This window comes from Vulpes lagopus, chromosome 16 (assembly GCF_018345385.1).
Source record: "Vulpes lagopus strain Blue_001 chromosome 16, ASM1834538v1, whole genome shotgun sequence".
Lineage (NCBI taxonomy): Eukaryota > Metazoa > Chordata > Mammalia > Carnivora > Canidae > Vulpes > Vulpes lagopus.
The window spans coordinates 34,562,673-34,586,069 of NC_054839.1; the positions used below are offsets into that span (position 1 = coordinate 34,562,673).

The 23,397-nt window shown below is 35.8% G+C and overlaps 1 protein-coding gene across 6 annotated transcripts in view; it reads right to left on the reverse strand.

Annotated features, from left to right (window-relative positions):
• Positions 1 to 11,972: 11,972 nt before the first annotated feature.
• Positions 11,973 to 23,397, reverse strand: part of PIBF1 (progesterone immunomodulatory binding factor 1) — a 194,722-nt gene continuing 183,297 nt past the window's right edge. For 5 of the 6 annotated variants that reach the window (XM_041731278.1, XM_041731274.1, XM_041731276.1 and 2 more), the window contains 2 exons: positions 21,617 to 21,790; positions 11,973 to 12,580 (listed from right to left, as the gene is read on the reverse strand). In XM_041731278.1, the coding sequence (XP_041587212.1) occupies positions 12,530 to 12,580; positions 21,617 to 21,790 (225 nt within the window). In that variant the 3' untranslated portion in view covers positions 11,973 to 12,529. Of the gene's footprint in view, positions 12,581 to 21,616; positions 21,791 to 23,397 lie in introns of those variants that run through there. The other variant, XR_005984091.1, reaches the window with a different exon arrangement.

Below are 23,397 nucleotides of genomic sequence, written 5' to 3' on the forward strand. Positions count from 1 at the left end.
TTAAAAAATTTTAAATGACCAGATATATGAGCCTTATTTTTATTAAACCCATGTTAAATATTGATTTCATATGAGACAGAGAACAAATCTATTTTTCATTTAATACAATCATGACAATTTTAATTATAAAATTGTACATCATTGGAAAAATTTTAAATTATTGACTATATTGATCATAATCTAAAAATTTTTTGCAATGGTTGCCAAAAGTATTTCACTTGCTGCCATCACAGACTAGAAGTTCAGAATTACCTTTTCTTTCTTCCCTTTTTTAAAAAAATTTATTTATTTATTCATAGAGACAGAGGGAGAGGCAGAGACATAGGCAGAGGGAGAAGCAGGCTCCATGCTGGGAGCCGGACATGGGACTCGATCCAGGGTCTCCAGGATCACGCCCTAGGCTGCAGGCGGCGCTAAGCCGCTGCACCACCAGGGCTGCCCTCTTCCTTTTTTTTTTTTTTTTTTTAAATCAGCAGAATGAGTTCATTCTGGAATAACAGATAAATTGCAATTTAGGACTAGAAAGCTACAGTGAATCATAGGCAAGAATTACCTTTTTTTTTTCTTTTAAAACTGAGCCACCCAGCTACCCCTGAGAATTAACTTTGAAGACTACTATGTAAGGGGTTAATATCCAGTTCTTGTATAGAAAATTTACACAACTTGGGGCACTGGGGGTGGGGGTGGACTCAGTAAGTTAAGCATCCAACTCTCTATCTCAGTTCAGGTCTTGATATCAGGGTTGTGAGTTCAACCCTCACATTGGGCTCCATGCTGGGCATAGAACCTACCAAAAAAAAAAAAAAAAGGGACAACTCAACATAAAAAAGCACAAATAATCTAATTAAAAAATGGGGAGAGGACCCGAGTAGACATTTTTCAAAAAAAAGACATAATATGGCCAACAGACACATGTAAAGATGCTCAATGTTCATTGTCAGGAAAATGCAAATCAAAACCACAATGGGGGCAGCCGGGTGGCTCAGCGGTTTAGCGCCTGCCTTCAGCCCAGGGCGTGATCCTGGAGACCCGAGATCGAGTCCCACATCAGGCTCCCTGCATGAAGCCTGCTTCTCCCTCTGCCTGTGTCTCTGCCTCTCTCTCTCTCTCTCTGTGCATCTCTCAGGAATAAACAAATAAAATCTTTAAAAAATTAAAAAAAAAAAAACCACCCACAATGAATTATCACCTCATGCCTGTCAGAATAGGTACCATCAAAAAAAGAAGAAATAACAAGTGTTAGCAAGGTTGTGGGGAAAAGAACCTTCGTGCACTTTTGGTGGGACTATAAATTGGTGCGACCACTGTGGAAAACAGTATAAAGGCTTCTCAAAAAATTAGATATAGAAATACCAAAGAATTAAGTAATTAAAAACAATAGAAATAGCATTTGATTCAGCAACTCCACTACTGGGTTTTTATCTTTCAAAAAACAAAAATTCTGATTTAAAAAGGCATACCAAGGGGATCCCTGGGTGGCGCAGCGGTTTGGTGCCTGCCTTTGGCCCAGGGCGCGATCCTGGAGACCCGGGATCGAGTCCCACGTAGGGCTCCCGGTGCATGGAGCCTGCTTCTCCCTCTGCCTATGTCTCTGCCTGTTTCTCTCTCTCTGTATGACTATCATAAATAAATAAAAATTAAAAAAAAAAGGCATACCAAATAAATAAATAAATAAATAAATAAATAAATAAATAAAAAGGCATACCCATTCCTAGGTTTATTACAGAATTATTTACAATAGCCAAGATATGGAAACAAACCAAGTGTTCATTGTTAGATGAATGAGTAAAGATGTGGTATATACATATACAAAGGAATTTTAGCCATAAAAAAAGAATGAAATCTTGTCATTTACAACAACAAGGATGGACCTATAGGGTATTATGCTAAGTGAAATAAGTCAGACAGAGAAAGGCAAATACCATTTGATTTCTATTCTATGTGGATTCTAAAAAAAACAAAAACAAAAACAAGAACCCCCAAAACCCCACAAATGAATAAACAAAAAACAGACTCTTAAATACAGAAAACAAACTGGTAGTTGCCAGAGGGGAGGAAGGTGGGCAAAATAGATGAAGGGGATTAACAGGTACAAACTTCCAGTTATGAAATAAATAAGTCATGAAGATAAAAAGTACAGCAAAGGATATATTGTCAGTAATATTGTAATAACATTGTATGGTGACAGATGGTGAACATTGAGTAAGGTATAGAAATGTCAAATAGCTATATTATATACCTGAATCTAATATAACATTGTATGTCAATTATACTTTAAATAAAAATAAATTTGAATTAAAAAGACTGCTGTTGGCATAACATAAAGTAGATGCTTCTAAATAGAGGGATAAAAACATATAGTTTATCACCCCCACTTTATAGATCTCAAAGTATCCTAAATTTAGCCAATTCTTTTAGTTCTTGTACCAGAAGTATGTTGTGCTTCTTTTATATGGAAGGAGAATATTTGTAGTTCAGAAAAAAATCTTCATAGATTTCCTTTAAACAAATTTTGAGACATTATTTTATCTTTTGGGCTTTACTTTTCATTTATCTTATTTTATAGTTGAGCACTTTCCAATTCAAACACAAAACAGCACGTAATACAGTTAATTCTGTGACTAATGAAACAGGCTCCAAACTGTATTAAGCAGTTTAGAATCTAACATATTGTCCTAAATGGAATGAGATGAAAAAGAATAGAAATGACTGTCCTCTTAACCCAGATACAATATAAAATGTTTCTTTTCTTCTAATAATGGAAATGCTTATGTATTGCTTACTAGGAGGAAAAAAAGTTTTAAGCTCTAAACATTTTAAATTCATTCAATTTCACAGCAAATAGCAGTTGTGTTCTTTATTGTTGACAACTTCATAAAAACTAATAAGTAGTTTCAAGCACAGAAAAAGAGTAAAAGTATAGGTATTGTTTTTAATCGTCTAAAATGCCCTCTTGTTTGGAATAAATGGATTAAGAGCAGAGAAAAAAAATTAGTTGCAATTTCATCCCTCAAATAATCAAAACATATTCCCCCCAAAATGAGAAGAAATGTTAGAAGCTGATCAAAAAACTTGAATATCAGCTTTGCTGTTTTAGGGAAATGCATTGAACACCCTTCAGTTAATTTATCATTACAGTTTCCTTCCAGATAAAGCCAGAGATGGTAGGAGGACTGTTGGTCATGACTTCTAAATATTTGTAAGAACTTATATTCTACTACTACTATTATACTATTTATTAGACACTATAATTTTTTAGCATGTTGATTCATAAAGCCTCAGCCAGGTTTTTGACAATTTTTTTTTAATTGTTAAAAAAAAAAAACGCAACAAAAGTTTTACCCTCTTAATTTTTAAGTGTCCATTACAATATTGAATGGTATGCTTATGAATGTTTAACAAGAGGCTTTCAGGGGGGTAAAAGACCAGAATTTGGTAAAATCCGGATTTCCATGGTGGAATGAAATAAATACTCCCACCGGGACCAGCATCAAACCACCACAGGGGCGCTGGGCAGAGATGCACACAGGAGGCTCCAAACTGATTGATTTCAGCACACACTGTGGAGACCCACCAGAGTGCAAACCCTGGATGCTTTCAAACTCCTCTTGAGCTACTCCCTAAGTTACTCAAAGACCTTTCCACAGTTCCTTATTCTCTCCCAGCTTGCTCTTTTCTCAGGGTTTTCACCACATGCTGCCTTTTCTACCTAGAAAACTGCATCCTCCTTCCCTGGGTGCTCTTCCTGCCTTAGACCTCAGGCTCCTGGTATCACATGCACTACAAGAGAACTTGGATTATGATATAAAATGTAGAGGTTTGTTTGGATTTGGTTTGGGTTTGATTTTTTGGGTTTTGGTGGATTTTTTTTATATACAGTTTTTTTTTTTAAGATTTTATTTATTTATTCATGAGAGACACACACAGAGAGGCAGAGACACAGGCAGAGGGAGAAGCAGGCTCCATGCAGGGAACCCGATGTGGGACTCGATTCCAAGTCTCCAGGATCACGCCCTGGGCTGAAGGTGGCGCTAAACTGCTGAGCCACCCAGGCTGCCCTGTAATGAGATTTCTAATGTTTTAATATCCCTCTTGAAAAAAGAAGAGTGTAGGGTATGTAGATGGCTCAGTTGGTGAAGCATTGAACTCTTGATCTCAGCTCAGGTCTCCATCTCAGAATTGTGAGTTCAAGCCCTGTGTTGGGCCCCACTCTTGGCATGAGGCCTACTTAAAAAAAAAAAAAAAGTACCTCATATCTTACCTATATCATTTAAATACAATGGAAATATAAGTCATCTTAATCATCTTATAAACATTGTCTTTAAATAATGGATTTATTTATATATCCGACTGACATCATTTTCAGGAAAGTACTATGAAATTCTCCATGGTATATACTTATTACGTTTTCTCCTCTCTCTCCCTCTCTTCCTTCTTCCCTCTTCATCTTGCCCTTTTTTTTTTTTTTTGCCTTTCCTTTCCTTAAAAGAGCTTTCTTTTTTATTTACTTTAGTTAATAAATTGGTACCTATCTACATGAAAATGAGTGTTTTTGTATCTTCTTTGATTGTTACTTTGTATCAGGTATTTATTGAATATGCATTTTCTACATCTAATCATACTTTATTCTCTGTTTAATAACTATAGAACGATTAAAACATTTACTGAGAATCTAAATACCTATCCCCTACACCCTCAAAGTTCATAGCATTTGAATTCCTCAAACCCATCTGTTAGTGCTTTCATTACCAAGCTGTTAATGTTATATAGCAGAAATGTCACTAACATTAAAAATTGTGCTCTAAAATGTGTTTAGACATTCTACACTACTGATCACTTCTCTCTTATTACTCTCCTCGCTTATCTGCAATACTGCACTCAGAGTCATAAATCTTCTGCCTCTTTTACTTCCAGTTCCTTCCATTTATTTCTGGTATGATCATCTTGATTTACTATTATTGTTGTGATAGGATCATTATCATTACTGGTTACCAGTAGAGTTCCAGGAACATACTGTTTGCTCTGTAAAATGTTACCTCCACTTTTGTTTTCTTCCTTCAGTGTTTTATAAATTTTTAAAAGCACTTGTCCCCCAAAGACTCTCACCAGGAGCTAGAACAAAGCTATGACCCTAAGGACCTAGAACAAATAATGAAATCATTTATCTAATTCCTACTACCTTTGGTGACTGAAGGACAAAACGCTATGTCAATTAGAGCAAACTCTAGGAGGGTAAAAATAACTTGAGGGTGGCATATTTACTGCTGGCATCCTCAGAGCTTAGAACAATCCCTTACACATGAATACTTAATAGAGGTTGGTTTTATCAATGAATTTGAGGACGGGCAGGGAAAACAGTGATGTCTTTACTTGTGTGGTGCTGAATGCCCACAAATATAAATGTATTTCTTTTTCTTTAGGACTTTTTTTTTTTAAAGTAATCTCCATACCCAATGCGGGGCTTGAACTCACAACCTCAAGATCAAGAGGTACATGCTTTGCCAACTAAGTCAGCCAGATGCCCCAAATATGTATTTCAATTTATTGTAGAAATAACTGGGCCAGTTTCCATCCAGTTTGATTAAGCCATATGCATTGATCAAAATAAATTATATGGCCAAATACCCCACACCTCCATGTGGGATCTTCACAGGTTCTTTATGTATCTGTTTCTTCAATAAAGGTGAAATAAAGTTTAGCATGTGATTGTCTAGCAAATATTCATGCAGGCAGGTGGATTGAGTATTTAAAAAAAACTGATACTGATTTGTTTTAGTTTTATAGAATCAGGAGTTAGTGGTTTTGGCAGAACTATATGGATGTTGGTATGGTTTTCTTTGACCTCATCAATAGTCTTGAATTTAATTTTTTTTAAAGATTTTATTCATTTATTCATGACAGAGAGAGAGAGAGAGAGGCAGAGATACAGGCGGAGGGAGAAGCAGACTCCATGAAAGGAGCCGGGCTTGGTACTTGATCACGGGTTTCCAGGATCAGGCCCTGGGCTGAAGGCAGCGCTAAACCGCTGAGCCACCTGGGCTGCCCTTGAATTTAATTTTTAAATACAAGAGTTTTTTTTTTTTTTAACTTCTTCAAAAGTTAGACAGATAATTTCTTAAATTCCTATTTTGAAGCTTAGGGTTCAGTCCCTTCCTCAACACATAGACACTTACCACTCTATATTCCATCTGTTTTATTTTATTTAGAGCAATATCTGAAATTCTTATTTGTTCATAGCCCATCCCTCCTAAATAGAATACACATATCATGAAAACAAATAGTCTAGTCTTACCTGACACTGCTGTATCCCAGCACCTAGCACAGTACCAGGCACAGAATAATTGCCCCTGCAAATTGTGTTGAATGGTAGGAAGAAAGGAAGGGAAAGAGGAACATGGCATTTGATTTTTTTTTTTCATATTACATTTTGTTTGGAAGAATGCCTTAGTCCATTTGGGCTGCTATAACAAAATACATACACTGAGTGACTTGTAAATACCAGATATTTATTTCTCCATTCTAGCAGCTAGGAAGCCCAAGATCATGGCACCAGCAAATTCAACATGTGGTGAAATTCCACTTCTTGGTTCATGGGTAGCTATGTCTTATTGCTATGTCCTCACCTGCAGGGTTAGGGAGCTCTCTGATGTCTCTTTATAAAGGCACTAACCATATTCATGAGAGCTTGACCCTCATGACAGTCACCTCCCCAAAGCCCCACCTCTAAATACCAACACACTGGGAATTAGTTTTCAATATGTGAATTTTGGGGAAAACAAAGAGTCTGTGGCAGAAAAAATTTTTAATAACTAATTATTCTTTCTCTCGTGTTACCCAGGAAAATAAGGTCATAATTTATCTCTTTATCTTTACATCTTCTTCTTTTTGCCCTGATCTCAAAAGAAGAGATGTTTCTCCCTTCCAAGCTAACGTCATTATACTTTTTTCAAAAGAAGAAAGAAGAAAGAAAGAAGAAAGAGAGAAAAGAAAGAAAGAAAGAAAGAAAGAAAGAAAGAAAGAAAGAAAGAAAGAAAGAAAAATTTAGATGGTTATGGCCTGATCCGAAGTTACCTATTATCCTTGTATCTCATTGTTTTATTTTTTAAAGATTTTATTTATTCATGAAAGACACACACGCCCGTGCACACACACACACACACACACACACACAGAGAGAGAGAGAGAGAGAGAGAGAGAGAGAGAGAGAGAGAGAGGCAGAGACACAGGCAGAGGGAGAAGCAGGTTCCATGCCGGGAGCCCGATGTGGGACTGGATCTCGCCACTCCAGGATCACGCCCTGAGCCAAAGGCAGGCGCTAAACCGCTGAGCCACCCAGGGATCCCCTCTCATTGTTTTAGTATTCATTGATGACTGATGCCTGAATCACTTATTTCATCGTGGGTTACTAAGTAGTGATTTCCTAATTGTTTTTCTATCTTCCCAAAATTAAAAATTAAAAATTGTTTTTCTATCTTCCCATAATTAAAAAAATTATGTATTTTTTAGAGAGAGAGAGAGCAAGCACACATGTGGGGAGGAAGGGGGCAGAGGGAGAGGAGAGAATCCCAAGCAGGGTCCACTCTCAGCTCAGTGCAGAGCCCAGTGTAGGGCTCTATCTCATGATGATGAGATTATGACCTGAGCCAAAACCAAGAGTTGGATGCTTAACTGGATGCTTAGCCAACTGAGTCACCCAGGTGCCTCTCATTGTTCTTTTTAGACATCCCTATTGAGGTTCAATTAACATATAATAAACTGCACACTTAAAAAATGTATAATTTGATAAACATTGACATATGTAAACACGCATGAAACCAATACCACAATCAAACAGTGAACATATCTGTCTCTTCCCCTGTACCCACCACTGTCTATTCTGTCCTTTTGTATATTTGGAAATTTTCATAATCAAAAAATTTTTAAAAAGAGGAAATATTTATGAGGGAGATCAACAAGGCCTGGTGATCTAATGCTTGGGAGTTATTAAGAGAAGGGTCTAGAATGATTCCTAGGTTTGTGATATGAGCCCCTGAGTAGGTGGTGGTACCATTTATTGAAACTGAGGGACTGAAGAAGAAACTTGAATTCAGTTTTGTACATGTTAGGTTTGAGGTCACAAAGAGATATCCAAATAGAAATGTCAAGTAAGCAGGTGTTAAATTTAAAGGGACATTTTGGACTAGAGGTGAAAATTTGGGAATATGGGTATATAGTGACTAAAGCCAGGGAGTAGAAATTATCAAGACATTTAGTACAGAATAGGAAAAAGATTTAAGGGGAAAAAGAAACCCTGAAAAATTCTCATGTTTTATGATCAGCTAGAAGAGGAGAAAGGAGGAAAATGATGAGTATATAATATTGCAAAAGCCACAGAGAAATAAAGAATACTCCACCTGTGCTGATCCAAGCGTCATATTCTTAGTTTTACTTCTTGCTCAAAATACATGATTTTTACACCAGTTAAGTGGGGGCATACTCTTGAAAGATGATACCTTCAAAACATTAATACAATTAAGTTTCTGAGCCTGTAGAGCTGAGGTCTGGACTATGGACTCTTGTAAATCAACCAAAGTAAATGATATCTTGGGAGGACTCTTGATAGCTAACTGGTTGGCTTTGTCTGGTGACTCTAAGCCCCAGGAAACCTTCCTTTGAAGCATTTATAGTACTAATTACTTTCTAAAATAAGATTAAACTATTTTTTTCTCCTGCCCCCCCCCCTTCTCTTTTTGCATATTCTTAGCCTTCCAGAATTTTAGTATAAAAGGGAACCTGGCTCATTAATAGCGTCAACCTTCTCTTAAGTGTGGGAATCTTGCTTTAAATTTTCTGATGGGTGATTATCCAACCACTGTCAGCACAAGATAGTGAATTTGGAGTACTCTGAGTCACTGTAATAGTTCTTTTTAGAAATTCTTATATTGAGGTTGATAAGAATAAAACCTCATCTCTGGTGTTTGAGACATCATAGAGTTCTTTTTCAAATACCTTTGAGAAAAGAATGAGGACAAACCATGCAAAGTTTTAATGTCTTGTACATTTTAGGTTTTTCTTATTTGTTGAATGAATGCATGGATTAATTAACAGAGACCATTTAGCTGGTTCTGAAAAGTTGACTATATACTATTAGTAAGAACTGCTAGAAGAACATGGAATTTCTTTGCCAGAATCCTTTAGCACTGCAACACTATTATCTTTAGGAATAGATCTTATATCCATGAAATTTTCTTGAATGAAAATCCAACTATGCTAAGTCCTATATGTTTTTTTTTCTTAAAGAAAGCTGTTAAATCAAGATTTTTTCCCCCCTCCTTTTCATCTTACTGGGGTAGGGGGTGGAGATACAAGCAATAGAGTATACTGGAAAGAGAATGTCCATTAGAATTAAGACAGTCTTGGTTCAGATCCACTTCTACTATTTATTATGTGTCTGATCTTGGGCCATTAAGTTACTCTGAGTCTCAGTTTCTTCATTTTAAAAATGAAGATAATGCTTACTTGGCAAAGTTACTGAGAAGATTAAGTAAATTAAGGAGTAGAAAGCATGTAACACAGCAACTGGCTGATAGAATGAGGTTGATAATGGTAGCTATTACTCTTACATTTGAGCAACATTTCATAAAACACTTAGCAATAAAAAAAAGAATTTTATGTTTTTATTTATTTTTCAATAAGAAAATGCCAAAGCCAGGAAAGGATATGATAAAGTTAGGAAGTAAGGAGATTCATAATAGCCAAGAAGTGGAAGCAACCCAGATGTCCATCAAGGGATGAATGGATAAACAAAATGTGGTATATACTCATAATGGAGTATTATTGAGTCTTAAGTAAGAAGGAAATTTTGACATATGCTACATATGGATGAACCTTGAGGACATTTTGCTAAGTGTAGTAAGACAGTCAACAAAAGACAAATACTGTATGATTCCCCTTATATGAAATCTAAAGTAGTCAAACTCATAGAAATAGAAAGAAGTATGGTGGGTTGCCAGCGAGGGGAAAAACAAGAAAAGAGAAGCTGTTTAATGAGTATAGTTTCAGATTTGAAGGATGAAAAAGTCTGAAGATTTGCTGCATATCTATGTGAATATACTCAGTACTATTGAACTGCACACTTAAAAATGAGTAAGATAGTAAATTTTATCTAATGTGTTTTTTACCATAATAAAAAAAAAAGGAAGTGGTAAGGAGAAAAAAAAGTGAAAAAATGAAGGTCTTGAAATTTGGAGAACAGGCAAGTGTTGTGGTGACATCAAGAAATGAGCTATAATAGATTCCATGATAATAAAAGTCTCTAATTTTTTCATCAAGACATCGATGAAACAAAAATTTATATCACTTTATCTCATCTATGCCCAAATTTATCAAATAAACATTCACTGCTTAAGTTCAAGGCATAGGGCTAGATATGCTAGATATGAAGGACCAAAAAAAGCATAAGAAACATTTCTTGCCTTCCAAGGAAATGGATAAGTATACACAATTATATAAAATATGATAAACAGAATTAAAGAGATATAAAGTATGAGAACTTAATACAGATTATTATGGTAGAACAGATAAGACTTTCTGGAAAAAGTGCCATCTGAATTAGAAGTCCCCAAAGGTCTTCCAAGAAGCTGTTATATCACAATCTAGAAGAAGATTAAGGGAAGGGTAAAATAGGCAATAGAGATTAAGAGGTACAAACTTCCGGTTATAAAATAAGTAAGTCATGGGGATGAAATGTGTACAACTAGGGAATATAGTCAGTAATATTGTATTAACTTTGTATGGTGACAGAGGGTAACTACACCTATTGTGGTGGTCATTTCATAACGTATAAAAAGATCAACTCACTATGTTGTACATCTGAAACCAATACATTATGGTATGTCAAACAGAACTCAATAAAAAACAAAACAATCTAACTCTGAGATGTATTAATAGATATTATGGTGACAAATGAGAGTAGGAACTTTTTTTTTTAAAGTAATTACATCTAGAATTGAAAGGAAGGAATGAGGGAAGAAAGTTAAGGATTTGGATGGAGGAAGACTTCTTCAATTTCTTCATCACTGTGGTTTCTATTTCTTAAATGAGGTCCAAATTTTCCTACTCTTGTGCACCGTTATTTTAACCTGGATAATCAATCACTATTCCTTTATATTAAAATATCATATAATAATGGATTGACTAAACTAAATCATTAAATGCTTTTAGATTAATAGAGTTGAAAATAGGACATTTTCTTCTATCATTTTAGAAGGAAACAAAATATGTCTGTCTACAAGTTAATTTAGTTTTAATGAATTATACAAGTAATCTAGATTTAAAATGCATGCCTAAGAAAGGTCATATTCACAAATCTTTGTTGCAGAAAGTCATATGTTAGAAGATGCTTAGTTAAATGAAATGAAGGGGAATGAGATTAGGGTCTTCAGACTAAGGATAGACTTACAAGTATATATTATTATCAAAGTCTTTTTCTGTTTTCTCATTCAACTAACAGTTCTGTACTATTGTGATTTTCAGAGAACACACAACAGATAGGATTGTTTCATATCTACAAGGTTAATCATTGGTATCACTGGTTCTGCATTGGGAAGTAGGGAGTGATTTTGGGGACAGGAGACATTTCAGATGATCACAACTGGGGGTAGATGCTACTGTCATCTAGTGGTGGAGGCCAGAGAAGCCGCTAAACATGCGGCAATGCAAAGGACTGCCCCCCACTCCCACCTCGAAAAAAGAATTACCCAGCCACTAAGTTTAATAGTGGTTGAGTGGTTGAGAATAGTGGTTCTTCCCACTCTTCTTTAAGTTTTATCTCTTGAATGAGAAATGGAATGTTAATTTTATGTTGAGAAAAAGACACGCTACTCTTTTTTACCTCACTGACTAGAAATTTGGTCCATCCTGCATCTGAATCAGCATTGTTTTGATCAATGTAAGGAGAGACCTTCCCCCCAATTTTTCCTTGACCAATGAAATAACAGATTTTCTACGAGATTTTATTGATTAACGATCATATGAAATATAGGGAAAAACAGAAGCCAAAGAAATAATCAGTAATTCATATCCACCTAAATATGTGATATCTGACCACCATTACTGGGCATTTATAGTGTCTTTTAGTAGATTTCACAAATGACTCTTAATTTAAAAAAATCTACAGTGTCTTGGTATTTCTGTTATGACATTTAAACCTGGTATTTATATAGTAGAAAATACACTCACCAATCTAACAATATTTAGCCAAATATTTTAAAATATTATTATTTTCATAATTTGAGAATGATGAAAGCTCTAAAATTTAAATCATGAGTATATATTTATTTTGTAACAAAAAAATAAAACCTAATACAAAGCATACTATTGTTTGCATTTCATACATTTTGATTCTTATGCTGAAATCTGTTAATTTAACATTGTTAAAATAAACTTTAGTTATTTAAAAAAATGCCAAGTACATGATTATGACAAACTTTTTGTTCATCAAAGAAAGAACTCTGGGAGTAAATAATGGTGTAGCAAATCAGTCCAAACACTAGGTCTTCATCTTTTGTTTCTTAGACCACTCAGGTGCTTCTTTTTTGGTCTGTTAAAAAAAAGAAAAAAGAAAAAAATATAAAAATCAAGTAAAATAAGAGACGCAATTCAGAGAACTAAGTACCTATATAATATTGAGGCTCTGTATGTAAAATTACAGTAAATAAGTGCTTTTCTTAATTCAGAAAAATACTTAAGGGCAAAGGTTCTGTCTTTTGTCAGAAATAATCTCCCTCCTGGTATGTGTGTAGAAAAAATGTACATCTGTGTTTTCTGGCTCAAAGCCTATATTTAACATATTGTACAGACATAAGTATTTATGAATGGATTTTATTTTCAAAGAGAATTATAAAAAATCTAGGACATGGCTCTTTTCATTTCTCTTATCTGTCTATATATGGATATTTATTCACACAATGGGTATTTCCTGAAGAATTACTAGATTCAAATCACTGTACTTTGAGCTTCTGAATTGCTATTTGTCAGAGTACTTCTTAGCTTTACTATTCAATTGTTTCTTTTTTTTTTTTTTTAAGATTTTATTTATTTATTCATGAGAGACAGAGAGAGAGAGAGGCGCTTAGACACAGGCAGAGGGAGAAGCCTGACTTGGGACTCAATCCCCGGTCTCCAGGATCACCATGCCTTGGGTGGAAGATGGTGCTAAACCACTGGGCCACCGGGGCTGCCCTAATTGTTTCAATCTAAAATGAGCCTTGCTCTTCAGAGTAGTAACAAAAAAGCAGGGGAGGTGGACTATTACAGAATAAAGCACTCAGAACTCCTTATATAAGGCACGGATTCTGACCAAAATGTCCTATTTTATACAATATATTACGATAAATTAAATATGCAGTTTCTTTCCTACTTAGATCTGCTTCAAATTATGAAGGACCATATTCCTAAATATATACACATATGTGTAAGCATATAGATGAGTATGATAACTTGTAATTTCTATATTGATTTATAGTCCCTAGTTGATGTACAAACTGTTGGAAGTGATATCAACGATCAGCTCCTCTTGACCTTATTTATGCTTTGGCCAGCTTCAATTACCACTAGATAAGCTGGTCGATTCTCCTCCACTTTAATCTTTACACTATGGCTCTAACTTGAGCTATAGATACTTTCACAGGAGGGCCTCCAGAGGTGACTGAAATTCAGTAGGTCAGAATGAACTCTCCCAATCCTCCATAGTCTCTGTCTTAGTGAATAGTATCATACTTTACTCAGTCAAACCAGAAATATCTGATTCTTCTTCATCCTAGATTTCTTCTTTTCACCTACTACATCCATTCTAGACAGTCCAAAACTTAGCTTTTATTGAAATATCTTTTTAACTCATTTTGTTCCTATCTCGACCCCACGGGGCCTTCATTGTTTGTGTAAGACCTTCCTAATTCTGATCTGGCTCTCCTATTCTGTTTAATTATTCATCCACAGTTCTTCCAAGCTTATCTTTCTAAAATGCAAATCTGTATTAAAACACCTCAGTATTTCCTTCTTTAAAAGAAAGTTCAAAGTCCTTAGTATAGAAGGTAAAAGAGAGGCTCCTGGCTGGCTCAGTCAGTAGAGCATGCAACTCTTTATCTCAGTGACGTGAGCCTACTTAAAAAAAGAATAAAATGCAAAAAAAAGGTCAAAGAAGCTTCCATGGCAAAATCAGGAAATCATAGGGAAGGTCAGGTGCTGTCTGCTAAGAGAAATTAACTGAAAAGTGACAGAGGCTGGGGCGCCTGGCTAGCTTAGATGGTAGAGCATGCGACTCTTGATCCTGGGTTGTGAGTTTGAGCTCCATGTTGGGTGTGGAGATGACTTAGAAAAAAAAAAAAAAAAAAGTGGCAGGATGCCTAGGGTGGCTCAGTCATTTGAGTGTCTGACTTATGATTTTGGATGGGGTCGTGATCTCAAGGTCGTGGAATGGACCCCAGAGTCCAGAGTTGGCCCTGTGCTCAGCAAGGAATCTGCTTGGCATTCTCTCTCCCTCTTTCCCTTCCCCAGTCTGTGTGTGTGTGTGCAAGCACATGTGCAAGGATGTATACATAATTCTTTAAAAAATAAGTGGCAGAGGCTAGCTAAATCCAAAAGATACCAGGGTACAAATCAGAATGCTATTAATTGGTAATAAGACATATAATTGTCATTTGGCCATAAATGCCTGCTAGTTTTACCAGTACTCTTTTTTTCTTTTTTTCTTTCTTTCTTTCTTCTCTTTCTTTCTTTCTTTCTTTCTTTCTTTCTTTCTTTCTTTCTTTCTTTCTTTCTTTCTTTCTTTCTTTCTTTCTTTCTTTCTTTCTTTCTCTTTTTTCTTTCTTTCTTTTTCTTTCGTTTTTTTAAATAGTTCTAGATCATAAGTCACAGAAAAACTGAAAAATTGCATGGTTCTTATATAAAGAGATGGAGAAGTTTTGAGTGACTGGAAAAGGTGAGCCAGCTAAAAGTCTAAGGCTGACACAATCAGTCTCAGAAGCACATCTATGCCAGTGTTTTTGAAACTGTAGGCCTCTTCAATTATATCTCGATAAAACTGGAGGAAAAAAAAAAGAAACTGTAGGTCCCCACCCATAGGTAAGAAAATCAATTTAATGGGTGAAGACTGGACTTGAGAAGAAAAAAGTCAACAGACTAGAATAGAAAATGCCAGAGTATCTGCTATAGCTGGGGTAAACTCTGTTTTGAGAAAGTATGATCATCACTAGGTCACAATGTGAGCTGGTTTTTTTAACTGTAGCTCCTGGGCAAAAAAATCTGAAAGCACCTTCTACAGACCAAGCTATAGATCCTCGAGCTTATAGCAAAGGGTAGAGAACTTGTACTCTCTGTTTTTTCAATCAACTGATACAAAAAATATTACTGCTCTGTGTACATGGGAAGATGATGAATAAAACTTTTGATATTAAAAAGCAATCTTAAGACTCAAAAAAGGACAGTACAAGAATTTCAGTGGCAATTCTTCCTGACTCCTTTTACTGTGTTTTGTCCAAAGCAGACCACCTCTCCTCCCTCCCCTCCCCACCAATACATTTTTTTATCAGATGTGTTAATGAAGTAGATTTGCCACAATCAAGTGTACCTCTTTCCAGGGATTAGCTGCTTTTCCACTTCATAAACTGACTTTTGAGATATTTGATCTTTCAGCTTTATTTTTTATGTGATGACTTAGATTGTGTTTGTGGTTATATATATATATATATATATTTTATTTATTTATGATTGTCACACAGAGAGAGAGAGAGAGAGAGAGAGAGAGAGAGGCAGAGACATAGGCAGAGGGAGAAGCAGGCTCCATGCACCGGGAGCCCGACGTGGGACTCGATCCTGGGTCTCCAGGATCGCGCCCTGGACCAAAGGCAGGTGCCAAACCGCTGCGCCACCCAGGGATCCCCTGTTTGTGGTTTTATAAAGAAATAGTACAAGTTAGTGAAAACTTTGAATTATTAGATGAGTGTTAACAAACCCTAAGAGAGCTGCACTCCAGATTTAGGGAGGAACTCAGAGAGCTGTGGTAGAAAACAAATGACAGGATTAACTGGAATCCTACCAGGACTAATCTACCAGGTTACATGTGATTCTGGAGATAAATAAATGATAAGATAGGCACTTTTGTGTCATGGAGAAGCAGTCAACTAAAACATTCATATATTATTTGGGGGTTCTAACATATTGAGAAAGTATGTTAAAATGAGAAAGAATGATGATAATGCAGATATAATAAGCCTGGTGGATTATTCCTGGAATCTAGAAAAAGAGCTAGAAATTAAGAATCTATTAGTATTCAACCAACAGAAAAGTGTCACTTTTCTAAAGAAAAGAAAGATGATCTCTACTAGATATAATGACTTTGTTTTCCAAAAAAGATATAAGCTGGGAATCACAGAATAAATACTTACAGAGTCTTCACAGCTTCACAGGCAGGGCCCAACTTAAGTGAGTCTAGGATAGCTTACTTGGCTTTCCTATCGACTCAATGAGAGATTGTCCCCTCTTATTTGGCCTTCACTTTCCTACTTGCGTGCTCACAAAGAAATTATTTATTTCTAATAATGTATATCAGGAAGAAGTTGCAGTTAGAACTCAAGATGCTGGGCAGCCCTGGTGGCTCAGCGGTTTAGCGCCGCCTTCAGCCTGGGGTATGATCCTGCAGCTCCGGGATCGAGTCCCACGTTGGGCTCCCTGCATGAAGCCTGCTTCTCCCTCTGCCTGTGTCTCTGTCTCTCTCTCTTTGTGTTTCTCATGAATAAATAAATAAAATCTTAAAGAAAAAAAAAAAGAACTCATGATGCTAGAAATTGAAAAGTTATTTTTTTGAAATGTAAATGTATGTAGCTAGATATCTTGAGGTCCGAGCATACTTTAGTGAGATAAATCCAGATTCACCACCAAAAAAAAAAAAAAAAAAAGCGAGTCCAGAACTTCCATACAAATTCACAAGAAAGTGTTATAGGTATAATGAGTTGTTGATCCCCTCAGTTTCCAGAGATGGCTGGAGCCCCTTCAATCTACCAGCAAAGTTCATTTAACCTAGTGTGTTGCTCAAGTATGTAGTTGTCTTGAAAAAGGTTGGGAGGCACAGAGTTAGCATATGACTCTGTAGTGATGCTACACCAGTGTGGCATCCTGTGTCATTTGTCTTTCTATGTTCAGTTGCACTCATTACATTACATTACTATCTTATAAATAACTGCTCAATTCATTTGTGGTGAATAATGAGAAAAGCTGTTTTTATAATTTATCTACTCAGAAAAAGTAATTTTTAAATTGTGGTAAAATATAAACAATATAAAATTTGCCATCATTATTAAGTGTACAGGTCAGTGGCATTAAGTATATCAACACTGTTGTGTGACCATCACCACCATCCATCCACAGCGCTCTTTCCCCCTGTGTAACTGAAACTGTCTCCATTACAGTGACTCCCTACACCCCCAGTTCCTAGCAGCCACGATTCTATTTTCTGAGTCTTCTAGGTATATCCTCTCTACTTTTATCTCCCCTTTTGTCCTAAGGAAAGTGTTAATGGATCATGAAGTGACTGAAGCCAGGGATAAGAATGTAGAAAGAGAGGAATAAAGTCTAGATATAAAAAAAAAATGCATATTAGACATTCTATTATTGAATAATGGAAAGAAGCAGAAATTAGAAAATAATTTATAAATACTGTACTTTTTTTGCCTTGGGTATTTCTCACACTTTAACTAGACCTCCTTGTCACCTGTCAAAATCTTAGACCTTCTTCAAGGCCAACCTCAAATTCTTTCTGCAGGAGTGCATCAACATAACAGTATCTATTCTTTCTTTAAATTTTCATAGCACTTAGCATTTTCTTTATTTTCCTTTAAAGTAGTGCACTCAATTTTATCTATATCAAAATGATCAAATATTCTATAATGTTTAGCAAGGGTTTCTGCATATAGTCAGGACAAAGTTGTTGAACTAAATTGTACTTATTTGAACACTGTCTTCCAGATGACCACATGTAGCCTTTTAAATCACTTCTACAGGGAGTCATGTGGTCACACACAGCCATTTATGTATCAATTAATAAACTTAATTTACCCATCCAACAGATGCCAGTCATTGAGATAACCAATCTAAGTTACGATCTGAACCCTACCATAAACTCACTGTAATTTGGAAACTTCATACACAATTTACTAGTGTTACTATTTTTATCATGTTCCCTGCCCTCCCTGGATCCTGAGGCTTTTCATTGTTTCAAAAAGACTAAGCAGGATTGCTAACATCTGCATTTTTACTGAGAAAATAGTGACAATGATATGAATCTTGAGTCAAAAGTACTGGTTTGGAAAAGGATGGTAGCAGAATACTAGCAAAAATTAGTCCTATGCTGCTCTGGAAGGAAAAAGGAAAGTTGCTCCAAAGAGATTAGAACAGCTCTAGTTCTTCCTAGAGAGGAGAGAGGCAAGGCTAGAGAAAAGGGTAAGCACAGGCAAAAGCTAGCTTGAGAGAGAAGATGATGATTAGCGGAATGAGCTGGGTTTTATGAATGAAAGGGACTGAAATGGTGCTGCCTGTTGCAGAAGGGGCACTAACCATAGCCTTGGGAGTTGCTGCTTTAGCTCTCCAGGTCCTTTTAGTTCAACACTCAAGTTCTCCACCCAGTAGAGTTTTAATAGTTAAGAAGATAAATAAATCAGGAAGGCACAGAACCATTTTTTTTTTTTAAGTTCTCAATTAGCAAATATTTATTGAGTATCAGCTTTATCAGCTGTGCAAGGCAATGGAAACACACTCCTATCCTTTAAGCACTTACATTCTGGGGTTCAATCTAGTCTTTGTTAGTGCATCAAATGCCTGAAAAACAACTGCCATATCTGTGATTTCCATGGCCAGAACTTAAGAAAGGTGTCTATAAAATGCACCTCTTGGGGTTCTCTTCATATATAAATCTCACATGAGCCTTATAAAAGGTTCATATGAATATAAAAGCATACAAAGGAAAATGTCTCAAGCTCTTATGCTTCATTTTCTTCTACATCACAGCTCTACCTCCACCCTATTGCCCAGTTGGAAGTAGTTTTGTATTTTCTTTTTTTTTTTTTTTAATATTTTATTTATTTATTCGACAGCGAGGTAGAGACACAGGCAGAGGGAGAAGCAGGCTCCATGCAGGGAGCCCAATGTGGGATTCGATCCCAGTCTCCAGGATCATGCCCTGGGCCGAAGGTGGTGCTAAACCGCTGAGCCACCCACGTTGCCCTTCCTCATATTTTCAATGCATATATGAATATATACCCATCTATCTATCCAGCATTAAATTCGATATCAGGGAAAACTATCAATAGCAAATAATATCAGCCAAAGGATCTGGAAGCAAATTAGAAATGTTTCCACTTTAGTTATAAAACTGTAAGACTATGAAATAATTAGATCTAATTTTCAAATATTTGCATCATAAATTCCTTATTAACAAGATATAAGAAAATATATCTTGAAAAGATATAAGAGAAATATTGCTATGAAAAATTGAAACTATCAGAACAGTAACTATAAAAAGTATAATGCCTGAAAATAATAATAGTATGTTAGTATAAAAGATGTCTAGACCTCATTTCATATGATCTCCCTCTAGTTTTACAGATTAGAACCAGCTCAGAGTGTTCAATGATTTGCTCCTGGTTACTCAGTCAATTCACACTAACAATTTTGTGTTAGCACATAGTCTTTATTTGACTGATTTTCAGTAGTAGCTCTCAGTTTTCATAGGGTATAGCTGAGCTCATACCTCTTTTGAAAAATTTTCCCTTATTATAAAATAAGGTTATTATAGAACACCCTCCCCCCCCAGAAAACACAGATATGGAAAAAGAACGAAATATAAGCCACCCACTTGATACTTTGTATTTTGAATCTTCTTAATTTTATTCTCACTGCAGAACCTTGTTTTGAGGTACTGAAGAACTTTTACTGTTAATTATATACTGGCTGCAGTCAGAATATCATAATCAGGTTACCAGCCAAAGTTAGAAATATAGGAGTTCAGAGTCACAAGGAACAGCTCACTGCTTGGAATGGAGAAGGGTTAGAAAAGCAGATCAGAGGACGTGACAGGTTTAAGTATTTGGCTGTTATCTTGTGGTTTTTATCTGACCTTACTTTTCCCATCAACATCTAGGTTTCACTCTGCTCTCTTCTTACAGATTTTAACATAATAGACATATCATATTGTCTGCCATAATCTTAGCCCCGTGTCTCAGCCATGGTCCTTTGAAATAAATAGCAAATAGCTCTAGGCAGCTTTATTTGGTACCATGCGATTCCTGCTCACTAGTTTGAGTGGCCATTCAGTAGCCTGGCTAATAACCTTAACAGGTCTTGCCACAAAGGGGTATCGCCCAACAAAAATAAGCTGTACCAATGAGATTCCTGTTTTTGGAAAATACAAAGAACTAGACTATAAGAGAGTAGATGTGGGAAGGAAACATGTCTCAAGACAAGGGGCCAAGAGCAAGTCGATGAGGAAATGGAAACTATGAGTAAGCAGAAACTAGGAGAGAAACAAAGAGAAGCTGGTGTACCACCAGAGGGAAAGATCCCAGGACACAGCTGCGGAAATCCGGAAATCCGTATAGCTGCCTTGTTTCCTGGCTGGTCAATCTAGGCTTCCTGTTTTCTCTCTTCTGTCAGCTCAGTCTCCATTACTGCCACATGGATCCTTACAGTAATTATCCCTTGTTTCATCTAAATTGTAACTCTGTCATTTTTAAAAAAAGTATGTTGAACCATGTAATCACCAAGCAATCTCTCATGTCTCATTGATCTTGAGCAGCATTATCTGAATGTATAATGAAGTAGCTTAGATCAGAAGCTCCCATACTTGACCAATTATTATAATCATCTTGGAAGTTTTAAAAAACTAAGATTCTGGGGACTCACTAAATCAGAATATCATAGAGAAAATCTGTCTGGTTTTGAGTTGCTGTTCAGATGGTAAAAATTACATTTCTTCTGAGAAATTAAAGCAAGCATGGGAAACCATGTTAAAGTGTAATATTTGATAATATTACTATTTTGATTGTTGCCTTTTAATTTTTATTCTTATTTGCTAAAACATCATTTTTGGTATTTTCTCTACTTTTAATCCAAATTTTTCTAATTTTTGTTCTTTGATTTCTGTACATGTAGGTTTCTACTTAATGCATTTCAGTTTATGTTAATATGATTGGTTTTGTATTTTATGAAGAACTACTTAGAGCAAAATATACTAATTAAAAATAAGAGGGCGAAGGAGATATTTTGCATCTTTTTATTCTTGGTTAAATTAAAAAAGTATACAAAATGTCTCCCTGATTCCCCTACAACAAGTCCTGAAGATTAGAGGAGGTAAATGGTAGATTAAGGCTAATTTCTGGGCAAGTCCAATATGTTCAACTAAAAATATAAAACCCAATTATCCGCGGTAAGACATATATTTGGAGATTAATATAGATCTCTCAAAGCCCTTTAATGAAAATGAAAATTAGTTCAAAACCCATATGAAGAAGAGGTTAGAAATTTAAGTAAAATATATTTATGAAAATCAGAGATATTAAAATTCTAAGTTAATTTTGATTTTACTTACAAAGAGTGTTGGTTTGGGTATAAATATATTGTCTTCATGTTCTCTTGGCACATTTAAAGTTTTTGATTTATGATTTTCTGTCATATTTTTTGCATCTGTTTTAGTAAGAAGTAACTGGTCCTCCGAACGCTTACTACGCATATTGGTGACAATCTGTTTCATTGCTGCCAATTCCTGTTGATACAAAAACAGAAGATAACGGCAAGTATGATTTTAGGAAGCAGACTAAAAATGATTGATGTTAAAGCATTTATTTTTATTCTTGAAGTAGAAGAAACATTTGAAGCAATCACACTATATGAATGAGGAAAGCTATGAAACATGTCAATGTAAAGTAATGCACATAATAGTTTCATATCATCAGTATTTTTGGTATGGTAACTGATAAATATATCATTCCATACTCTAATGGATCCTTGATTTTTCTAAATATTGGCATCACCTGTGGTACTTCAAAAACTACTGATGTCTGTGTCCCACCCCCAGAGACTGAGTAATTGGGCTGGGAGATGGCCTTGGCTTTGGGATTTTCTAAAGATCTCCTTGAGATTCTAACAGACCAATCTGGAAACCACTGGCAGAGCTACGTTCCACCCACCGTTCCACCCACCGTAGTTTCTCTGCACCTGTTTGTTGTGTAGATGATTTAGGCACTTAACTTTTTCTCTTCTACCTTTTCAATTATTCCATTTCCTTTTGAAGTCTTTTAAGAAGATGGTAGGGGAAGGAGCCCCAAACTTTTTTCCTTGCCTACTAATCACCAGTTTGAGTCTTAAGCTTAATACAATTTCAGGATTTCTTTAACCACTATTCTTTTACAAATGAAAACTAGAGTTTGCTTTAGCAGTTACTGTTTCAACTAAGAATTAATCATGCTGAACTTGTTAAAGGGCTCAGATCACAACTTTCAGTCATTTCCTCTTCTAACTCTATTTTGTCTTTTATTTCTCCCAACAGTGCAAACTTTAGCATTTAACACTAATTAGTGGGCATTTATGATTAATTACTAAATTCACTGAATCAAACACAAGCATATGGAGACAGGACAGACTAAACTCTCCATTACCTTAATTATCTGTAGAATAGTGGTGGGCTATGTTGGAAGTCATTTTTTCCCTATGATTTTATTTCATTTTCATGCCAAGACACAAAAGTTACGGTGACGGAGAGATGTTCTGCTCCCTTCTACTAATCTGTTTATAGACATCAGCTCTGTGTCAGAGCAAGTTTCTACAGGCCTTTTTTTTCCCCTGGCTGTCATGAGTTCTATTTAGAACCATCTAGCTTGAGTGGGTATTTTAAAACAGAGCTGTTGAGTTCAAGCCACTAAGCCTTAATAAATCTTGGAGAGGAGCTGGAAGAAATGGTGCCACAGCCCTTTTTCTCCTTTCTGAAGTCCGTGACAATGTGTACACCTTCACATGGCGCCAATCTGATATAACATCATTTGGGCCTTTTGAGGGATCTTTTTGCTTTCAAGATTATGTTATTTCGCTTATGTGTTCTCTGTAGTGAAGTACATAATCACCAATTTGATGTTAAACATGTCTGGTATTATAGTAGATTTTAGCTCCTGCTCTACTGACCATTGTAAGAAGGGAAAGGGGAGATAAGATGATGGGCTCTCGGTCTATCAAAAGAAAGCTTTGCATCTGAAAGAACCCATGTTTACTTGCCTTAACTTTTGTATCTTGGCATGAAGATACAATAATAGGAAAAAATAACCTTTAGCACAACCTACTACTAATCTACAGTTAATACGTAAAGGGGATCATATTTGC